General features: G+C 36.0%; 1 protein-coding gene across 5 annotated transcripts in view; it reads right to left on the minus strand.

Moving 5' to 3' along the window:
* The window catches only part of MIPOL1 (mirror-image polydactyly 1), a 197,978-nt gene that overhangs the window by 146,484 nt on the left and 34,930 nt on the right, over positions 1-16,564 (minus strand). For all 5 annotated transcript variants that reach the window (XM_071746097.1, XM_071746096.1, XM_071746099.1 and 2 more), the window contains 3 exons: positions 3,792-3,975; positions 2,334-2,469; positions 1,241-1,346 (listed from right to left, as the gene is read on the minus strand). In XM_071746097.1, the coding sequence (XP_071602198.1) occupies positions 1,241-1,346; positions 2,334-2,469; positions 3,792-3,975 (426 nt within the window). The remainder of the gene's footprint in view (positions 1-1,240; positions 1,347-2,333; positions 2,470-3,791; positions 3,976-16,564) is intronic.

Consider the following 16,564-nt stretch of genomic DNA (forward strand, 5'->3'; position numbering starts at 1 on the left):
AATACCCAGGAACAAACCCAAAATAGGATTCAACACAAACAATTTTGGCTGCTAGGTATAACTGGGGTATGCAGGGCAGATTTTTTTTTCTTCTGAAAATAAAGTAAGCACTTTATGTAAAATGAAATAGGATTAAAATTATGTTTCCTATGACATAGATAACATTTGCCTTTCCCTTACACCACAGAAAATCTAGGAACTCTCTCTTCCATCTATAATACTGTATTCTTAGGAGTCTGACATTAAGTGGAAAGTCAGCCATCTGTTTTTCCAGCTAGAGAGTTTATTTTCCGCTCCATTTTCCTGAAGACAGCTATTCCTCCTTTTAGCACCAATATTTTGGAAACAGGTATTAGGACTATTAATACTACATGCAGCATTTGTGGCCAATGAGGACACAATTTTACCTAGCTTACACTTTATTTATGAACAAATGATACGATGAGTTTATAAAAGCACTACCCTTGATTTCTTTGAAACACAGTCCGCAGTGGACAAAAATCTCAGAGCACTTTTCATCCACTGGCTACACTATATACACAGTCACTTTTCAAGAATAAAAATACTCAGCTTTATTACTTCAGAAATTTCCAAAATAAAAGAATCCAAACTGTGTCCATTCTCATAGGTCTATCCAAAGAACAATTAACAACAAATTTAAGCATGCATTCACTTTCAACTATAAAACTAAAAAACTTTAATTTGGGAAATTTGTATAAACTTCATTCACTGGAGACACACCATCATGAGAAAAATATTCATTAACTACCAGAAGATCAGATTTTTAAAGAAAAGTGCAGGTCTCTAGTTGAGGTGAGTGTGCGACTACCTCCATACACGGAGAGGGGGTAGTATTGCTCTGAACGAGATAAAACAATAAGTGGTATTTGAACTGCTGGTTGAAAGGTAGAGGCACTGGTAATCATTATTTCCCCTTGTTTGTTCAGGACCTTCCAACAAAACAAACAACCTTTTTGTGATTGGATTGACATGGTGTTAACAATGCATTTAATGCCCAAATCAGTATGAATACAGGTAAAGCTCCTGCTAATACCAGTACCAGGATGTTAAAGCCACCTATTTTCTAAGCAACTCTAAACAGCCACACATTAAAAAAAAAAAAAAGTCAAATCTTCCCTCCTTTAGCAAATACAGCTAACATTCACCAGGCCACGTCATATAGCAACCGCAGGTACTGCATGAGCCACACAGCCATCTGTTAAATGCTTGCCTACTGTACCTGCAATCTTTTCTGCAATCTTAGCTTCTGTTGCTTTCTCTTGCAGTTCCAAGTCCAGTTTTATTGTCTTCAGCTCCTTGTCCTTTTCAGACAGCTTATCTTGAAGCTGAATTATACAAATGGACAGTGAGATACATATCTAGCTGAAACAGTTAACCAGTTCTTTTAACCACAACAATATTTTAAAAGTTTCTTACTCTCAAAATACAAGAACCAAGCAATACAACAGAAGTTCAGTTAATTATAAGCATTCATTTGATGGAAAACTGTTAAAAATCTATTCATTATCATCTGCCCTATCTTACCCTGTGAGACAAGTAGCACCAATGTGTGCACGATTGTTTTTATTTGGGGTTCTCCAGATATCACCAGCTGTGGTCCTTTGGTCTTTCTCACTGAACAAGTTCAGAACTGTGTGGAGTATAATGTAGATAATGTCTGCACGAATATCCTGTTTCCTGCCATGGGTATTGACACCACAGCCTGAAGAGACTGTGATCAAAATGTGTAATTTTTCATGTGCATTGCTAGATTGAAAACTCGTATTCTTTCACATGTTGAGGCCTTTCTTTTAATTTGGAATTCAGTAAATCTGTTCTTGGACAGATATTTGAGTTTGTCATTGAATATTCAACGACACTTCATAGAAAGACCATAGATTTTTCTGTTGTTTAGGTGCATGCAACTGCTACCAAAGCTAGAAGCAATGCAGTGTGCAAGTAGGATGGAATTTTCTCCCCTTCAATGAAGAGGAGGTACAAGGGTACATTAATTATGTGAACCACATGCACAGAAGCACAAGCTCCAGATTATATTAATGTGATCCAGCCTTGGTTTTAGTTCTCCTTGGTTTTCATCCATGATGCAAGAACCTATGCCACCGATTATAAAGGTCAAAAGAGTAGGATGAAAGATTTTCTTAATTTCAGAGAAGCAGTTGTTAAGCAGATACTAAGAATCCAAAATGTCAACAAAGCTATTGATTGCTGCAGTAAAATAAGTAACAAAACTAAATTAGGAACAGTTTAAAACCTATGTTTTGTAAGACAACCATAAAAGAGCAAATATTGCTATTAGAATATCTCAATTATACCTTTTTATTTTTGGCCCTCAGAGTATCCAGTTCTTTTAAAAGGAATGCAGTTTCTGTTTTTCCTCCTAAGTCTGAAGCATTCTTCCAGGAGGATAAAAATTCAGGGAATATCCTGTTAGCCTTTATTTCTAAGGTGCTGAGTTTAAGTGGGAAAAAAAATTAAGAAAAATTATGCAAAACAAGTTCCTCCCTCCCCACCCATGCAAAATACACAGAAACAAACTATCCAAACTTGTTAACCATTTAAAGTGTATTTAATAGCAAATATCTTTAACATTCACTTGCCTTAAGTATTTAATGTCTATAGGCTTCATAGACAATGAGTTATAAGAAATAGCCCCAGGAAATCTGTACATTATACGTTACTTTCATTATTTGCAATTCACATCCTAGAAAGAAAAGGAAAGCTATCTGTTCCTCCAAGGGTCATTCTCTTAAGTAGACAATTTTTTGTATTCAGCCACCCCCTTCTTCACCTGCTTCTATTAGATTTATTTTCTTTATGGTTCTTTAAGAATGAAATTAATATCTGTAGACTGCAGGCAAACTATGGTGCAACCTCAAGCACATCAAACACACACAGCAGGAAGCAGACTCCAAAAAAGTACTTAGTGTACTATACTATACATGAAGTGGAAAAGTGCTTAAACTGCTTGTCTTCACTCTCAAGATCATTCAGTGCCTATTTCATCTTTGTTCTGTGTAGCAAATTTCGTTTCAGTAGTGTTGTGGACTGCAAGTGATAGATGCCTCTGAATATGGTTGTCCAAACATTACAAAATTTAAGGTTTTTTTATTCACTTTCCATGTTCAAGAGATGCTTCCCATGAACAAGTTTGAATATACCTCATTATCATCTTTCAATTACTCCACATTTTCCTTCTGATGTCTAAAGGAAAACTTGATGTGTCACCTTGATGGTACACTTAGACCACCATCTACAATGCAAATCAACACTAACTCAACATTGCCTGGGTTGTTCTATATCAAGATACTGGCTCATATCCTAATTGCAATCTATTGTGGAAAGATAGATTTTGTGCAGTTTATATAGTATCAGCCACAACAATGTTTTAGCCTGTAGCTTTAGGATCCTACATTCAATGTATTTGCAGATGAGATGGTTCAAATGCTGACTGCTGCGGGAGTTTAATCTTAGTGTTGAAGAACAGTCTGATAGCCAGTGTCAGTGGCAATTCTCTAGAGAGATGAAAATCATTGAAATATCCACACTGTGTCACATAAGCCATTGCCATGATCATATTTTCTATCAGTGTTAGTGAACACAGTGGTGAAATACTGCATTCCACAAGGAAAGCAGAGCAGATATGGTGACACTAAATAAAAAACTGACTCACTGATTCTCAGTTGGGAAGTAAATTTTCCTATTTCAAAAAAAATTTGTATGTATATCGTCTATAATCTACAAAAACTATATACAGTGATATTTAGATTTACCTTGATTCTTCAGGACAGGAATTACAGTAACTTGAGGCTACTTCTCTTTTACTGGTTACTGGGACATCTGAAAGTCTCAGCGCTTCAGCTTCTGACAGGGTGAAAAATTCTGGCTTTTTTTGAGAATTCTGTTGATACAGAGACTCAGCACAGAAGTCTTTTTTCTGTTCCAGGATGAGTGTTTCTAGTTGGAAAGAGAAAAAAAAAATTTTTTTCATTTAGAAAAATAATGAAATTGAGATTTCTCACTTGAAAATGGCATATTATTTGTAGCAGAAATGAGAAAGTACTCTAGTTTCAGATTCACAGCTTCCTCATCCCAATAAGGAATAAGACTGATGTAACCTACGGCATGGATGTAGGAGTTATGATCTATTTATTAGATTTTACTCATGGAAACCTGAAAAAATTATCACCATTTCCTAGTCTCTCTTCCCTTTAAATGACTGCCTAAAATAATGCTGACCCTCAGAAATTATATACCTATCTTTCCCCTAGTGACACATGATGAATTTCTGCTTTAGACAGGGATATTTCCAGGTTTTGAATGAGACTATTTTTTTCCTTTTGCTACAAAAGGAGTATCAGCAAGCTGTATTTAGCCACAACAAATTTAAGGCCCCATTATTCACTGCTGGAGAGTGTAAGGTGCAGGCTCATACAACTAAAGAACTTGAAGAATGCAAAGCACAAATTGTGCCAAAGGGAAAAATTATCTGATTAAAATGTTGAGTGTGATAGTTCTCTTAAGCTTGGCTACTAGATATTTTTAGGACATATTTCTGATATCAAGGTATTTAAATGAAAGAAAGATCTACATACCATGAATGTTCTTTCATAAAATAAGAACGAGTACATTTTAATTATAAAACTATATTTAAAAATGAGGATTGAGAAGCCTGAAAAAGCTGCAAATGGAAAAAAGTGCATATATTATTCATTCTTTCATTTAGATTAGTAGAGAACAAACACCAGAGCTTTTTCTCATTTAATAAAGTTAGCATTTCCAAACATTTTGGATAAATTATACAGTATATATTATTTCATCCAATTTATTACTTCTTCCTCAAAATAATAAGTGTTTATAGAGTTGCAATCGTATTCAAGTAGTGGATTTGAAGTAAAAAATACTGAGCACTATATCTAAAATCTGTTGCAATAAGTTACTCTTTCTTTGAAAATGGAAATACACAGCCAATGGCACATGAAACATCCCAAAGCCACAGAGAGCTGAATTCTGGGTTGGCTAGAGTTAGTTTAACAAGTTCCCATGCAAAGTTATGTTATATTAGTACCTGGAGGAAAAAGTTCCCATACGTGCTGCTCACCTATATTCTCCCTATCTACTTCAGCACAAATCCACTTCAATCTACTTTCACCATGGCTCTAAACTATAACCACTGCTTTTCATACTAGAGGAACACCATCATCTCAGAATCTTTGTTTCTACGCAGTAATAAACATGTATGTAATAAACATAATTTGATAAAACATTCATTAAGAAGTATAACCTAACACTATTTTCAGTACTGTGATTGAAATGTGTTCCTCAGATCATTTCACACAGAATGCAGGAATCGAAAGAACCTTGATTCTCTCAGCAAACACACGCTGTTGGTCAGTGGCTTGAAATCCTGCAGGATTTTGAGCAAAGATTTCTTCTAAAGTGCTGCCACATTTCAAAACTGGATTCAACTTCCTTGCTACTTCTCAGAATAAGAAATTATTAAGAAATTTCTGAAGAAAGAGGCATTAAAAAATTCACTCTGTATACTCTTAAGAACCTGCTGCAACTCGAGAGTAGCAAAAAGACCCGGGCAAAATTTGGAATCCTCTGCATTTAGTACTACCTGAAAACTAACCTAGGTGTCACAGGTCAGGCCCAGCCGGTACCAACCAGGCCTCCGCTCCCTCACTCCCCATCCCCGCCATGTTACATGGAGGAGAAAATCCACCTTAAGGCCCATTAATAGAACAAGCACAGGGAGTTTTTCATTCCCCAGTTACAGCACTGGGCAAAAAAACAGACAGGTTCAACTTGGGAAGGAAAAAATCCACCCTAATTTAATCTATAAGGAGAAAGAGACAACATGCTCAGACCTTAATATCATCCCCTCCTCTCCTCCCTTCCTCTCAGGCCCCGATCGCTTCGCTGCCGCCTCCCCCTCAGGGCACAGGGGACGGGCAGGGAGGGTTTAGGGTCAGTTTCCCACACAGTGTTTCTGCTGCTCCTTACTCCTCAGGAGGAGGACGCCTGCCATTCTTCCCCTGCTCCAACATGGGGTTTCTCTCCCTGGAGAGAGTCCTTCATGAACCCCTCTTACCACGAGTCCCTCCTGGGAGGTGCAGTCCCTCAGGAACAGACTGCACCAGCCTGGGATGCCCAGACTCACAATCTGCTTCACAACAGTCACCTCAGCACAGGATCCTCCACTGGAAGCACTTTGCCCATGGACATTAAGGTTAGAGGGTTACAACACTTTTTTTTTTTTTTTTTTGTCACCATCCTAAATCTATCAGTAGAATGCTTTGGGGCAGATATTTTGAATGCAGTCAGATCAACGACCATAGAAATTTTTTAACTTTTAAAACCACTTCATTCTCCATACAGTCCAAGAACCTCACCCCAAGTAATTTAAGCTTTGGTACATGGCAGCTTGTCTTGCTGTTAAACTAAGTAGCAATATTAATCAATGCATTTCAGTGCTTTTCCTCAAGCCTCCTGCAAATTGTATTGTGGGCTAATTACCAATGCTGCAGAGACACACTGGGGAGTAAGTAGCATTTGTAATAATCAGGCTGCACAAGGAACATCAGAGAAAGGGTAAAGCAACCTTGCAAGCTTTAGAAAAAAAGCTTTAGTTTTCATTAAGCGGTATCACCACCACTGAATCTGGCTCTTGAGTATACTAAACAACTTATTTTCCATATAGAATAGCACAAATTCAGTAGCCGAGATTAATATTTCACTATAGGGGGAAGCTGAACAGCTGATCTTCTGTATGTATTTATCTAGAATGAATGGCTTGTTCACATTGAGGGAAAGAAAAGCAAATGTTAGGAAGAGGGAATATAAAGACACTAGAATTAAAGCTGGGAATTGATTGTGAGGGACATAAGGGGAAGATAATGCTGTCATGGCTTGAAATAAGAAAATCCAAACAGAATTCAATGTTGTTAAGCTGGGAGTGGTTAAAAAGTCAAGTAAAAACATCGAACATAACACGCTGTGCAGGCAGCCACTATTTCTCATAGATTCTTCCCAGAAAGATTGGCACTGAGATAATGGAATGCACAGCACTAGAGAATCCTGTATTGACACTGACAATACGGAAAGAAGTGTTGAAGACAAAAGTGCACAGAAGGTGCAAATTCACCTGGAAGGTGAAGGAGGCAGTAGCTTCCCTCGTTATACCACTCAGCATATTCAGGAGTCCCATCGTCCAGCAGAAGCTGGGTGGGCACCTCTTTCCCCCTGTTTGTAGCCTTTCAGCACCCCTCTAGACAAATGATGCTGATCAGCTCAGAGGTTTGCAGGGGATATCTGTGGAATAATAACAAAGAAAAACAAACAAAAAGCAGTGGAATACGCACATGGCACCGCAAAATACATGGATGGCTGCAGATCTGCCTGCAGATGAGTATGGGTACATTGGAAGCCTTTGATGCTCCCAGCCAGCTTCAAATGTAATAGTACTTACTGCTTTTTACCTATAGCTTCCTAGTATTTGCTTTAAGCTCGTCTGTAGCACAGACAAAGCATGTTCTCATCTGTCTGCAAAAGACTACACGAATGAACCCCTGGAGGGATAGCAGTAAGAAGTTCAATAGGAAAAAGCAAAACCAGGAAGGAAGAGAATGAGCCATAAGCACTCTGGGAGCATGAGCAAAGCTACCTGCAAACTCAGTAGCTTACTCTTCTTATGTGACGCTGTCAGAGTAAGAACATTTGGAAAAAAAAAATAGCACAACAAAACCTTGTGCTACATTTGAGGAACTAACTGCAACCTGTTACTAAAAGCCCCAAATTTTAGTGAGTGACAATCTCTAATTTAATAATGCTTTTTCCCCCTCATAATCCTAAACAATGCAGCTTCAATTTCTATGGCTTTTTTTGTGTGTGTTTGTATAATACCAAAACCTTTGAATTTCAAACACTGAAAGCGAATATTAAGTATTCAACAAAACTGTCATGGCAAAGGAGTTGCCCTGATCCTATACCAAACTAAGCTAGTTTTACTGAAATAAAAAGACACACTACAATTTAAAAAGTACTTGCTCTTGCCCCTACTTGCAAACCACATATCTACCTTAACTTGTTGCAGTGACTGTCAAGTGTGTAAAAGTTTTACTTGAGGATTTAATCTTTCAATTTTCACTTTACTAATCACTATTCTTTATTAATGACTTTCAAATTATCTAGATTTCTGTGTGTTACTAATATTAAAACAATTTCAAAAATACAATTTTTTGGCATGTGTGTATGACAATGCATGCACATCTGAAAGTGTTCTAAAAAGCTCTTATAACAAAAGAGTTACTTCATTAAAAGCAATTTTCATAGCTTCATGTGAAAAATGGATAATGGACTTGTCTTCAGTTTGTAACATCTAATGGCAATGAACTTGAATTCTTAGTCATACAGAATAAACAAATAGAAATTAAAAAATGTTTAAGTCTAATGGAAAACTTTAATCAAATAATCACTATCTTCTCAAGCTATGCAAATGAAATTAGTACTATGGCTGAATATTCCTTCATGAGCTGAAAATCATGACTCAGCCTTTTTGTCAAAGATAAACATTCATTCACTGGGCTGTATAACTACCGGAATTTTTTCCAAACAGAATCACTGTGAAAGGCTCAGGTTCCTCAACAGCTGACCCCTTACTGAATGATTAAAAAGCATAAATCCTGAAAATGAGTGGGAAACCAAACTTAAAGGACTTTGTAGGTATAAAAACACAAAGAAAGAAAATGAGGCTGGTGGAAGAAGTCTGATCCTATTGCCTAGCATAAGTGGAAAGAAAGGAGTTGGCTTTGTTTTCTATGCATTTTCAAAACGCCTCTTATTTCCTTTTGCATTAATATTTGAGTTGACACGGATGTAACATACATGATTTGCATGCATATCTCAGAGTGTGCTTATTTTTTTTTTTCTCTCACTGTTTTATCTTTCTCACAATCTGCAAACAAGTCTTCAGAGTAAATCCCAAGAAAATATAATCTACTTAATTTTCAAGAAGAGAGTAATTCCTTTTTCTTGAAAACAATTACAAAAGCACAGGACAAAAAGTACAAGGTCAATACACATTTTCTCAAAAAAAAAAAACAAACCAAACCAAGAAAAAGTGCAGCTTTACTCATCGTTGGACTTACAACATTTATTATCTTAGCAATTATTTAGGCCCTTTTAGTGCAGTGTGTGGTATATTGAGAAACAATAACCCAAAATTAGCAGCGTATGATTATTCCTTCATGACAGATTTTTTCTAACATTTAAAGAAAACTGGACAAACTAAGGTGGATGATCATTCAATAGGACTCTTAAGACTCACTAAGTCACTTATGTAGAACAAGACAATAGCAGTCACAGGAATCTGATAACAAGACTGAGATCAGAGTAGTTTTGTAACACAAAGCTAATTCCTTTTACTTCTCAGTTCTCTGTGCATCCAAAATGCTGCTTATAACCAGTCAAGCCCTTGGCAGTAACAAACTGGAGATCACCATGTAGATGCATTGTGTGTTCAATGCCCCAACAATACATAACTGAAGGCCCTGCTGAGGGTGCCATGGGTCAATTCAGAAGAATGGGGACTATCAGCTTACTTTTAAGTAACTCTTACTCAGAAAGGTCCTGGATCTTATGCTGAGATAGGATATCTGCTCTAATTTTAAGAAACAAATGACAGAGACACACAGAAACAAGCCTTGAAAATGCTTTCTGGGAACTCTCAGGGATATTTTATAAGGGCTGCATAAGCAGTGCAATAGCCATTTTAAAATCATCAAGACTGAGGCACGCAGTAATGAAGTGACTGGACTGAGGTCATTGAGCAAGCAGAAGTAAAACTGAAGTGCAAGGCACTGTCTCCATGTTTTATCTTGGCGCCTGTGGTGGCCCTTCCTGCTCCTGTCTCCTCCATAGAAACCTCAAATCCCTTCTGCCCAAGAGAGCCTTTAGCAACTAAGTTCAACTGGACTTCAAGAAAAAAACCCAACATTTTTATTTAGAATAAATATAACACTTTATGATGATAATTGTCATTCACATGACAGACTACGGTGTTTCTATGTTAGAAGTACAGATGTGTAGTATATACAAAGTTTCTGTAATTTCAGTTTCAATAAGAGGCAGAAGAAATTAAATAACTTTTTTTTTTTTTACATCTTTCATTCTAGTAAAAACAAGTTAAGAACAATTTAAACTATTTTAGAAGTCTGTTAGGTTAACAGAACAATACAATTAAAATGCTCAATCTGTGGTTACAGTTAAGTATTTAACTGTCCAAAATCATGTTCAAAGAGATAAATGTATTCTTATTGGAACTTTAATGAGAAGGTCATCTGCAAATGAAGTAAAAATAACATAACTTATATTTTTCATTAATGTCTTAGTTTGCTCTATATCCCATGTCACATAACACAGGCACAAAAAGCAACTTGAGAATACTTTGTCTACTAAAATACAGACAAAACTGCGAAATTTAATGGTTCGGTTTTTTTATTCCTTAATGGAATCTAAAGAGAACAGTGAATTTATTCTGTGTTAGCAATTTAAGCAGGGGGACATCTGTGTTACTTTGAATGCTTCTTTATTTACCTGTACTTGTGTGGAACCCTGGCAACATCCCTCATAAAGAAATAAATTGAGAAGGAGATTAAGAACAGTTGGAGTTATTCTGGCAAAGGCATTTTTTCCAATTCTCCAAGGATTCTGATATTTTAGTAATGATATTTCCTTCACCAGCCTCTCTCACTAAATCTTTTGCCTTCCTATTTTGCATCTCAACAGCATTTGTGTACAAACTGGTGAATAAGTAAAACAGAAAAATATTTCTAAGTCTTTAAAATACATGGCAAATCATCATTTTGGTATTCTCTACAGTTAATCATGACGCATTTTTAATGTGGAAATATCAGACACATCCTTTAACATTTTAGTCTCTGTTTGCAATTCATTAACATATTGTTATTTTAAAATATTTGTCTCTGAGAAGACACTAGATTTTCTCCGGTTTGGTCTCACACTTGAAAAAGCATTTTTATATTCCAAATGCATCAAAACAGCAGAATCTCTAGGCAGATACTAAGTGGGATTCACTGAAACACAATGTTAGTTCTAATGGACGGATGATTGTGTTTGGTCTTTTGAAACTTTGAAGTATAGGTAAGTCTTGATCACACAAATTAATAAATCCTAAAGCTGGAGTTAACAATAACCATTACACCCAAATTCTGCAGCTTAGCCCAGCCAATTTTTCAAAAGGTCAGGTTGTGAACTGGAGAAGATCAGGGAGGTCCACCGCATAGCTTTGTTGCCAGGCATCTCTCGTCTGGATTGTTGCAGGCATTTATTAGTATTCGTCAGCAGACTCAACAAAGCAAACAAGAAATTCAAGCACGAATAATAAAATGAAATGCTGCTATATAACCCTTTGTCATTCAGCAAATATGGGACTTTTTAGCTACATTGTTCCTAAACCTGGGTTACTACTTTAATTTTTCTCCACAGTGCTGACTGAATGAGTATGCATGTGTGTTAAATGCAGAGCTCCCTTAACAACTGCAGGACTGCCATTTAATCTGTTGGTAGATGGACCATTTCCTGTGGGAACTCTAGCTATGATTTCCAGATCCACCAAATAAATCTCAGATTAAGATTCCAAATGAAACCTGCCTTTGGCAGATAAAAAATGTCAAGATGGATATAAACAGTAAAATTATAAATTATCTAGGTGTTGCACGATGACTTGATGTGCGTTTTTTGTTTACACTTTCCCTGATATCACAACTATACAAGGCATTCATCAAATGTCACACTTTCATAATATTGGAGGCATCATTAAAACTGTTTGGCTAAGGACCTTGAAGTGTTTAAGCAGTAGCTCAAAAGTATATTTGTGCAAAGTAGAAGAATAAATTTACATATCAGCAGCAGCTCATAAGGGATGGGTAAATATTCTGTTTATCTCTCATTGTAATTCAGGTTAGTTTAAATACAGGGTTTCAGGATATCATTACAGCCTATATGGAGTTATTACATAATTTCCAAACATTGTGTGCTAGGGTTTTACTAAGCATGCTGTGTTTATGTTTTCTAAACCAGCTAAAAACAAAGTAAACCCTCCCATCCCATTTTTCTTTTGCTATTGTCATACCAGACAATTGCCTTTCACATATAACCCCTTCCATTATCTAAATCTTAATGATCCAGAACTCCCTTTTATCTAGGCAGGGTCATGTTTCCTGATGCTCATTAATTATAGTGAAAATTCTCTTATTCAAATGTACTCAACCTCCCCTACCGCAAACAACCAACTAAGACTTCGATGAATTAAGAGTTCTAAACAAAATCCCAGAAAGCTACAGGATTAGAAGTGACGAAAAATTTTGTAATTTTAAGTGGCCAGCATAAAAGTAAGGTAAGAAAACCTTGGAAAAAACTTCTGCCATGCACACTTTTCTCTGAGTAAATGGTCTACTAATGGATGCAGGTGAACTCTCAGAGAAGTCACCAATGCACTCCCTGGAGAATCTTTTTAAAATACATTTGTTGTTATGGCTTTTCTCTGAACTGAAGCTTCATTCTAGTTGTTGTTGAAATAAAAGCAAAAAGTTTTCTAAAGAAGAAAATAAACAAATTTCTCTAGCACTTGTGATAGGTCTTTTAAAGTTTCTTCTGAAGTACCACATGAGAATTACTGTGGTAATAAGTGCTGCTCTCGCTGAAGCACATTTCAAGGCGTTCTGAAGTTAGCTGCACTCATACTTTAAACACATCAAGTGCGAAACTTCAAGTCGTGCATTCTCCCCAACTTTAGGACTTGCAGTACTTGGTGCAGATAAGGCATTGCACATTTTCAGCGTACTGTAAAGGGTCTAACAAAATAATATTTGCAATGCTCCATTGAGTCAGGCAGATACCAGATCATTGTCCTGACGAAGCGCTGTTCTGCATGCGGCCTCTCCAGAAATGTACTGTATTTAACCATTCAAAATATACAAGGAAAGAAATGGGATGCAAAAAGGAGACGTAAAAATTTATATACATGACAGAATGATTATATTTACGGGGAAGACCTGACAGTATTTGATGATTTTTTGTTATCCTTTTTATCTTGCAAGTCATAGCAAACTATATCCTGTTTTTCCATACAAGAGATTTTCCTTGTTTTCAGTACTTAGTGCTGCTCAACAGTTACTAGCCACTCTACTTATGTCTGAATCATGCATGACCATCCTCTCTACCTCTCTTCTGCCTCCTATACTGTCCAGAGGAACCTGCAAGTACCCTTGCCACTTAGCAAGGGGATCTCTTAACAGCCAGCACACTGAATTCAATGCTGAAAGCACAGCACCCATGGAAGACATGAATCATTTGAGCCACATGTGTGAAGAGGACTCTCTCTGCATATCATGTAGATTCTTTTGCATACACATCCCTGCAATATCCAGCTCTCCTTTCTTTCCCAGGTAAACAGCACTCCTTATTGCTTAAAGGGGGAAGGAGGGGAAGAATAGGCTCACAGTATCCTGTTTAGGCATGTAAAAGAAGAGACTTCAAAAATGACAAGCATGGTTTATTCTGCCTCTACTGCAGCCTTGGAAGAAGGGCTTCAGATTTACTTTCGAGTGTTTACAGCTGTAATGGGTGTATTCTGGAAAAGGGGAAGGAGCACCTTTACAATTATTTGCCTTTTGACCCAGCTAGAGAACCAAATTAAAAATTGTTACACCATCACATTACTCTCAAATCTTTATCCCTCCATCTTTGTGTGTGTTAGTGTGTGTGTTAAATTCACACCATAGTAGTTACAGACAAAAAGTCCTTGGAATAGCATTGCAAAACCAAACCCACAAAAAGTACACGAAAATAATGACAGATATGGAAACTAAACTTTTCCTCGTAATATAGTCCAGAAACACATGCAGAGGAATAGAAGTTTTATCGCCAGGAAGTTAGCAAAAAAAGGTGATTAATTTTACTTAGTCTATGCAAATGACTGCACATTGCCTCAATTACCAGGGCTGACAATTAATGGAATTTATAAATGGGAGTAAATAAATGCAAAAAACATTTCAAGATAATTTATTGTTTCCTGAATATTATTCACTACACAGCAAAAGAACTAAATATTTTTGTAAGCAATATACTGGCATATACTGTGTGATATACATGTCATGACCTCAACAGCACAAGTTATGGCCAAATCTTAACAGTAAGCACCATGCATTCATGCAAGACCAATGGATGCACGAAGCCACAAGGCAATTAAATAACTGCTTAAGCATAAGCTTATCACATGCACATGTCTCCAAGCAGTTAGATATACACAACTTGTTCATTAAGTTTGCATATCTGTTTTTCCTCGTCTACTTTTCCTGAAGAGAGCAAGACTGGAAAATAGCTCACCACCAGATAAAACACTTACTTTTCAAATTTTCCTGCACAAGCTGATTCTGCAGTACTGTTCCTATCTACAATATCACATCTCTTTAAAGCTAGAGTCTCCTCTGAACTAGTTTCCAGACATGCAATTTTAAAGTATTTTTACAAGCCACACAAACATTCTTTTGAGGGATAACAAGTTACAGTGAAAGTATCTCTATGGAACATAACTAACAGCTGACATCAAATTCTTACAGGTGAAATCAGTTCATTGACTTATATTTCAATATGTGCTTTAAATAGTGGTTTAGAGATATATATATAAATATTTATTTCCATGCTTGAGAAATATAACAAATACATAATATTTTCTTTTAAGGAAGTAAACCACTTTACTATTAAAAATAATCAATTTACTACTTAGTCTTTGGAAATCAGAAATAATAATCAGTGCTTTTCATTTTGGAGTCATCAAAATTAAAATTTTGTTGTCAAAACAGACCAAGCAGTACTTGACATTCTAAGACTGCGCTTCATTTCTGCCCTGTCCTTAAATAACATGGATGCCCAGAAATATGACACAAGTAAAACATTTCAGTAGTGAAAGACTAAAATACAGAAGAAGTATAGCAGCAACCATTCAAATGCAGGGCATGATACGAGTCAAATGAGACACAAATTTAACTCCAATACCTGCACACTCACTACTGTCCTATTCTACTAACTCTTTTGTAAAACAAGTATATTGAGTCCTGAATGTACATGTAAGTATGAAGAACACCTAATTTCAAATTCCCTCTTGTGTTTTGACAGTATTAATGTTAGCACTGTTTTCATCATGCATGTAAATCCCAGTAAAATAACAATTCCACCTAGGTGCAATGTGCTTCTCCCACCACTGCAACACACAGACAGACCCCTATTTACCAATATTATTTTATTTTCATAATGGGCTACCATCCTAGGCTCTCCAGCTTGGATCCTGATTACTTTTCATTTGGAAATTACAGTCTTTGCTGGCCTGCTGCCAATGCTCCTGATACATTCTCTCAAGAATTCTTAGAACAAAATGAAAAAGAGTCACTGTCCTGCTATTAAAAACTAGGTGCTGTGGAGATAAACAGTGCAATTAGACACAAACCCAAAATAATAAGCTTTGTACATAGACTGTTCTTTAACTATTCCTATTATGCCAGCAGAGAGACAGACAAGTGGCTTCAACTCACACAGATATAATTCCAAGCAACATGGAAAGTTAAAAAGAAAATCTTAACTATCAAACACTTCAGATATACTCTTTAAACACTACCCACTACACTAGTTTCACGTATTTTATTTTCTAACATCTATTAACAGGTTATATATTATCCCTATATATATTATACATAACTGCCATAAACCTACCATTTTTCCACACCTAACCTTTTTTCTGTTTTAAAGTCTCATTGTTTTACTGAATTTTCATCATAGCCAGCTGAATTTAATCGCATGTCCTTCACCACCCTATTTTTTTTTACAATTAATTTAATCTCCAACGTCTTAGCGTGTTGTTAAAAAAAATGGGATAAATCTTTATAGCTTTATTCCAAAACCATTTTTTTTCAAAAATTACAAGCAAGGAACAGCTAGATACCGTACAGTACTAGCTGCAAAAAAGGAAAGACAACACAGATGACAAAGCAACTGGAAACCAAAATGATACAAATTTCAATATCAACATTTATACAGAAGATTAGAAGTTGCTTTGATTTAGTATTTCAGTGCAAAGATGCACCAGGATATCTACCAAAGGTACATATTGAACGTTGTGTTGCTGTAACTTACCTATTATATTTATGATAAGAAAATGCAATTAAAATGTTAATACTCAAATAAAATTCTAACAACAACAACAAAAATTCCTCATCCAAACCAGTTTCATGACATAAGATTTATCCATGATTTCTTTTTTTAACATCTCTAGGAACAAAAGCATAAAGAAATGTGACTTACTGATGATTGATCTAAAGAAAGTGTATAAATTTTATTTAGTCTATACAAAAACTTCTATTGGATAAAAAAATATTTAAGTATTAGCTTGGAAAAAATAGCTTTCTGAACTGCACAAAATATTAACTTAATGCATAGGAAAAATAATACACACAAAACTCAGCAACTA

Source organism: Heliangelus exortis, chromosome 5, assembly GCF_036169615.1.
Source record: "Heliangelus exortis chromosome 5, bHelExo1.hap1, whole genome shotgun sequence".
Taxonomy (NCBI): domain Eukaryota; kingdom Metazoa; phylum Chordata; class Aves; order Apodiformes; family Trochilidae; genus Heliangelus; species Heliangelus exortis.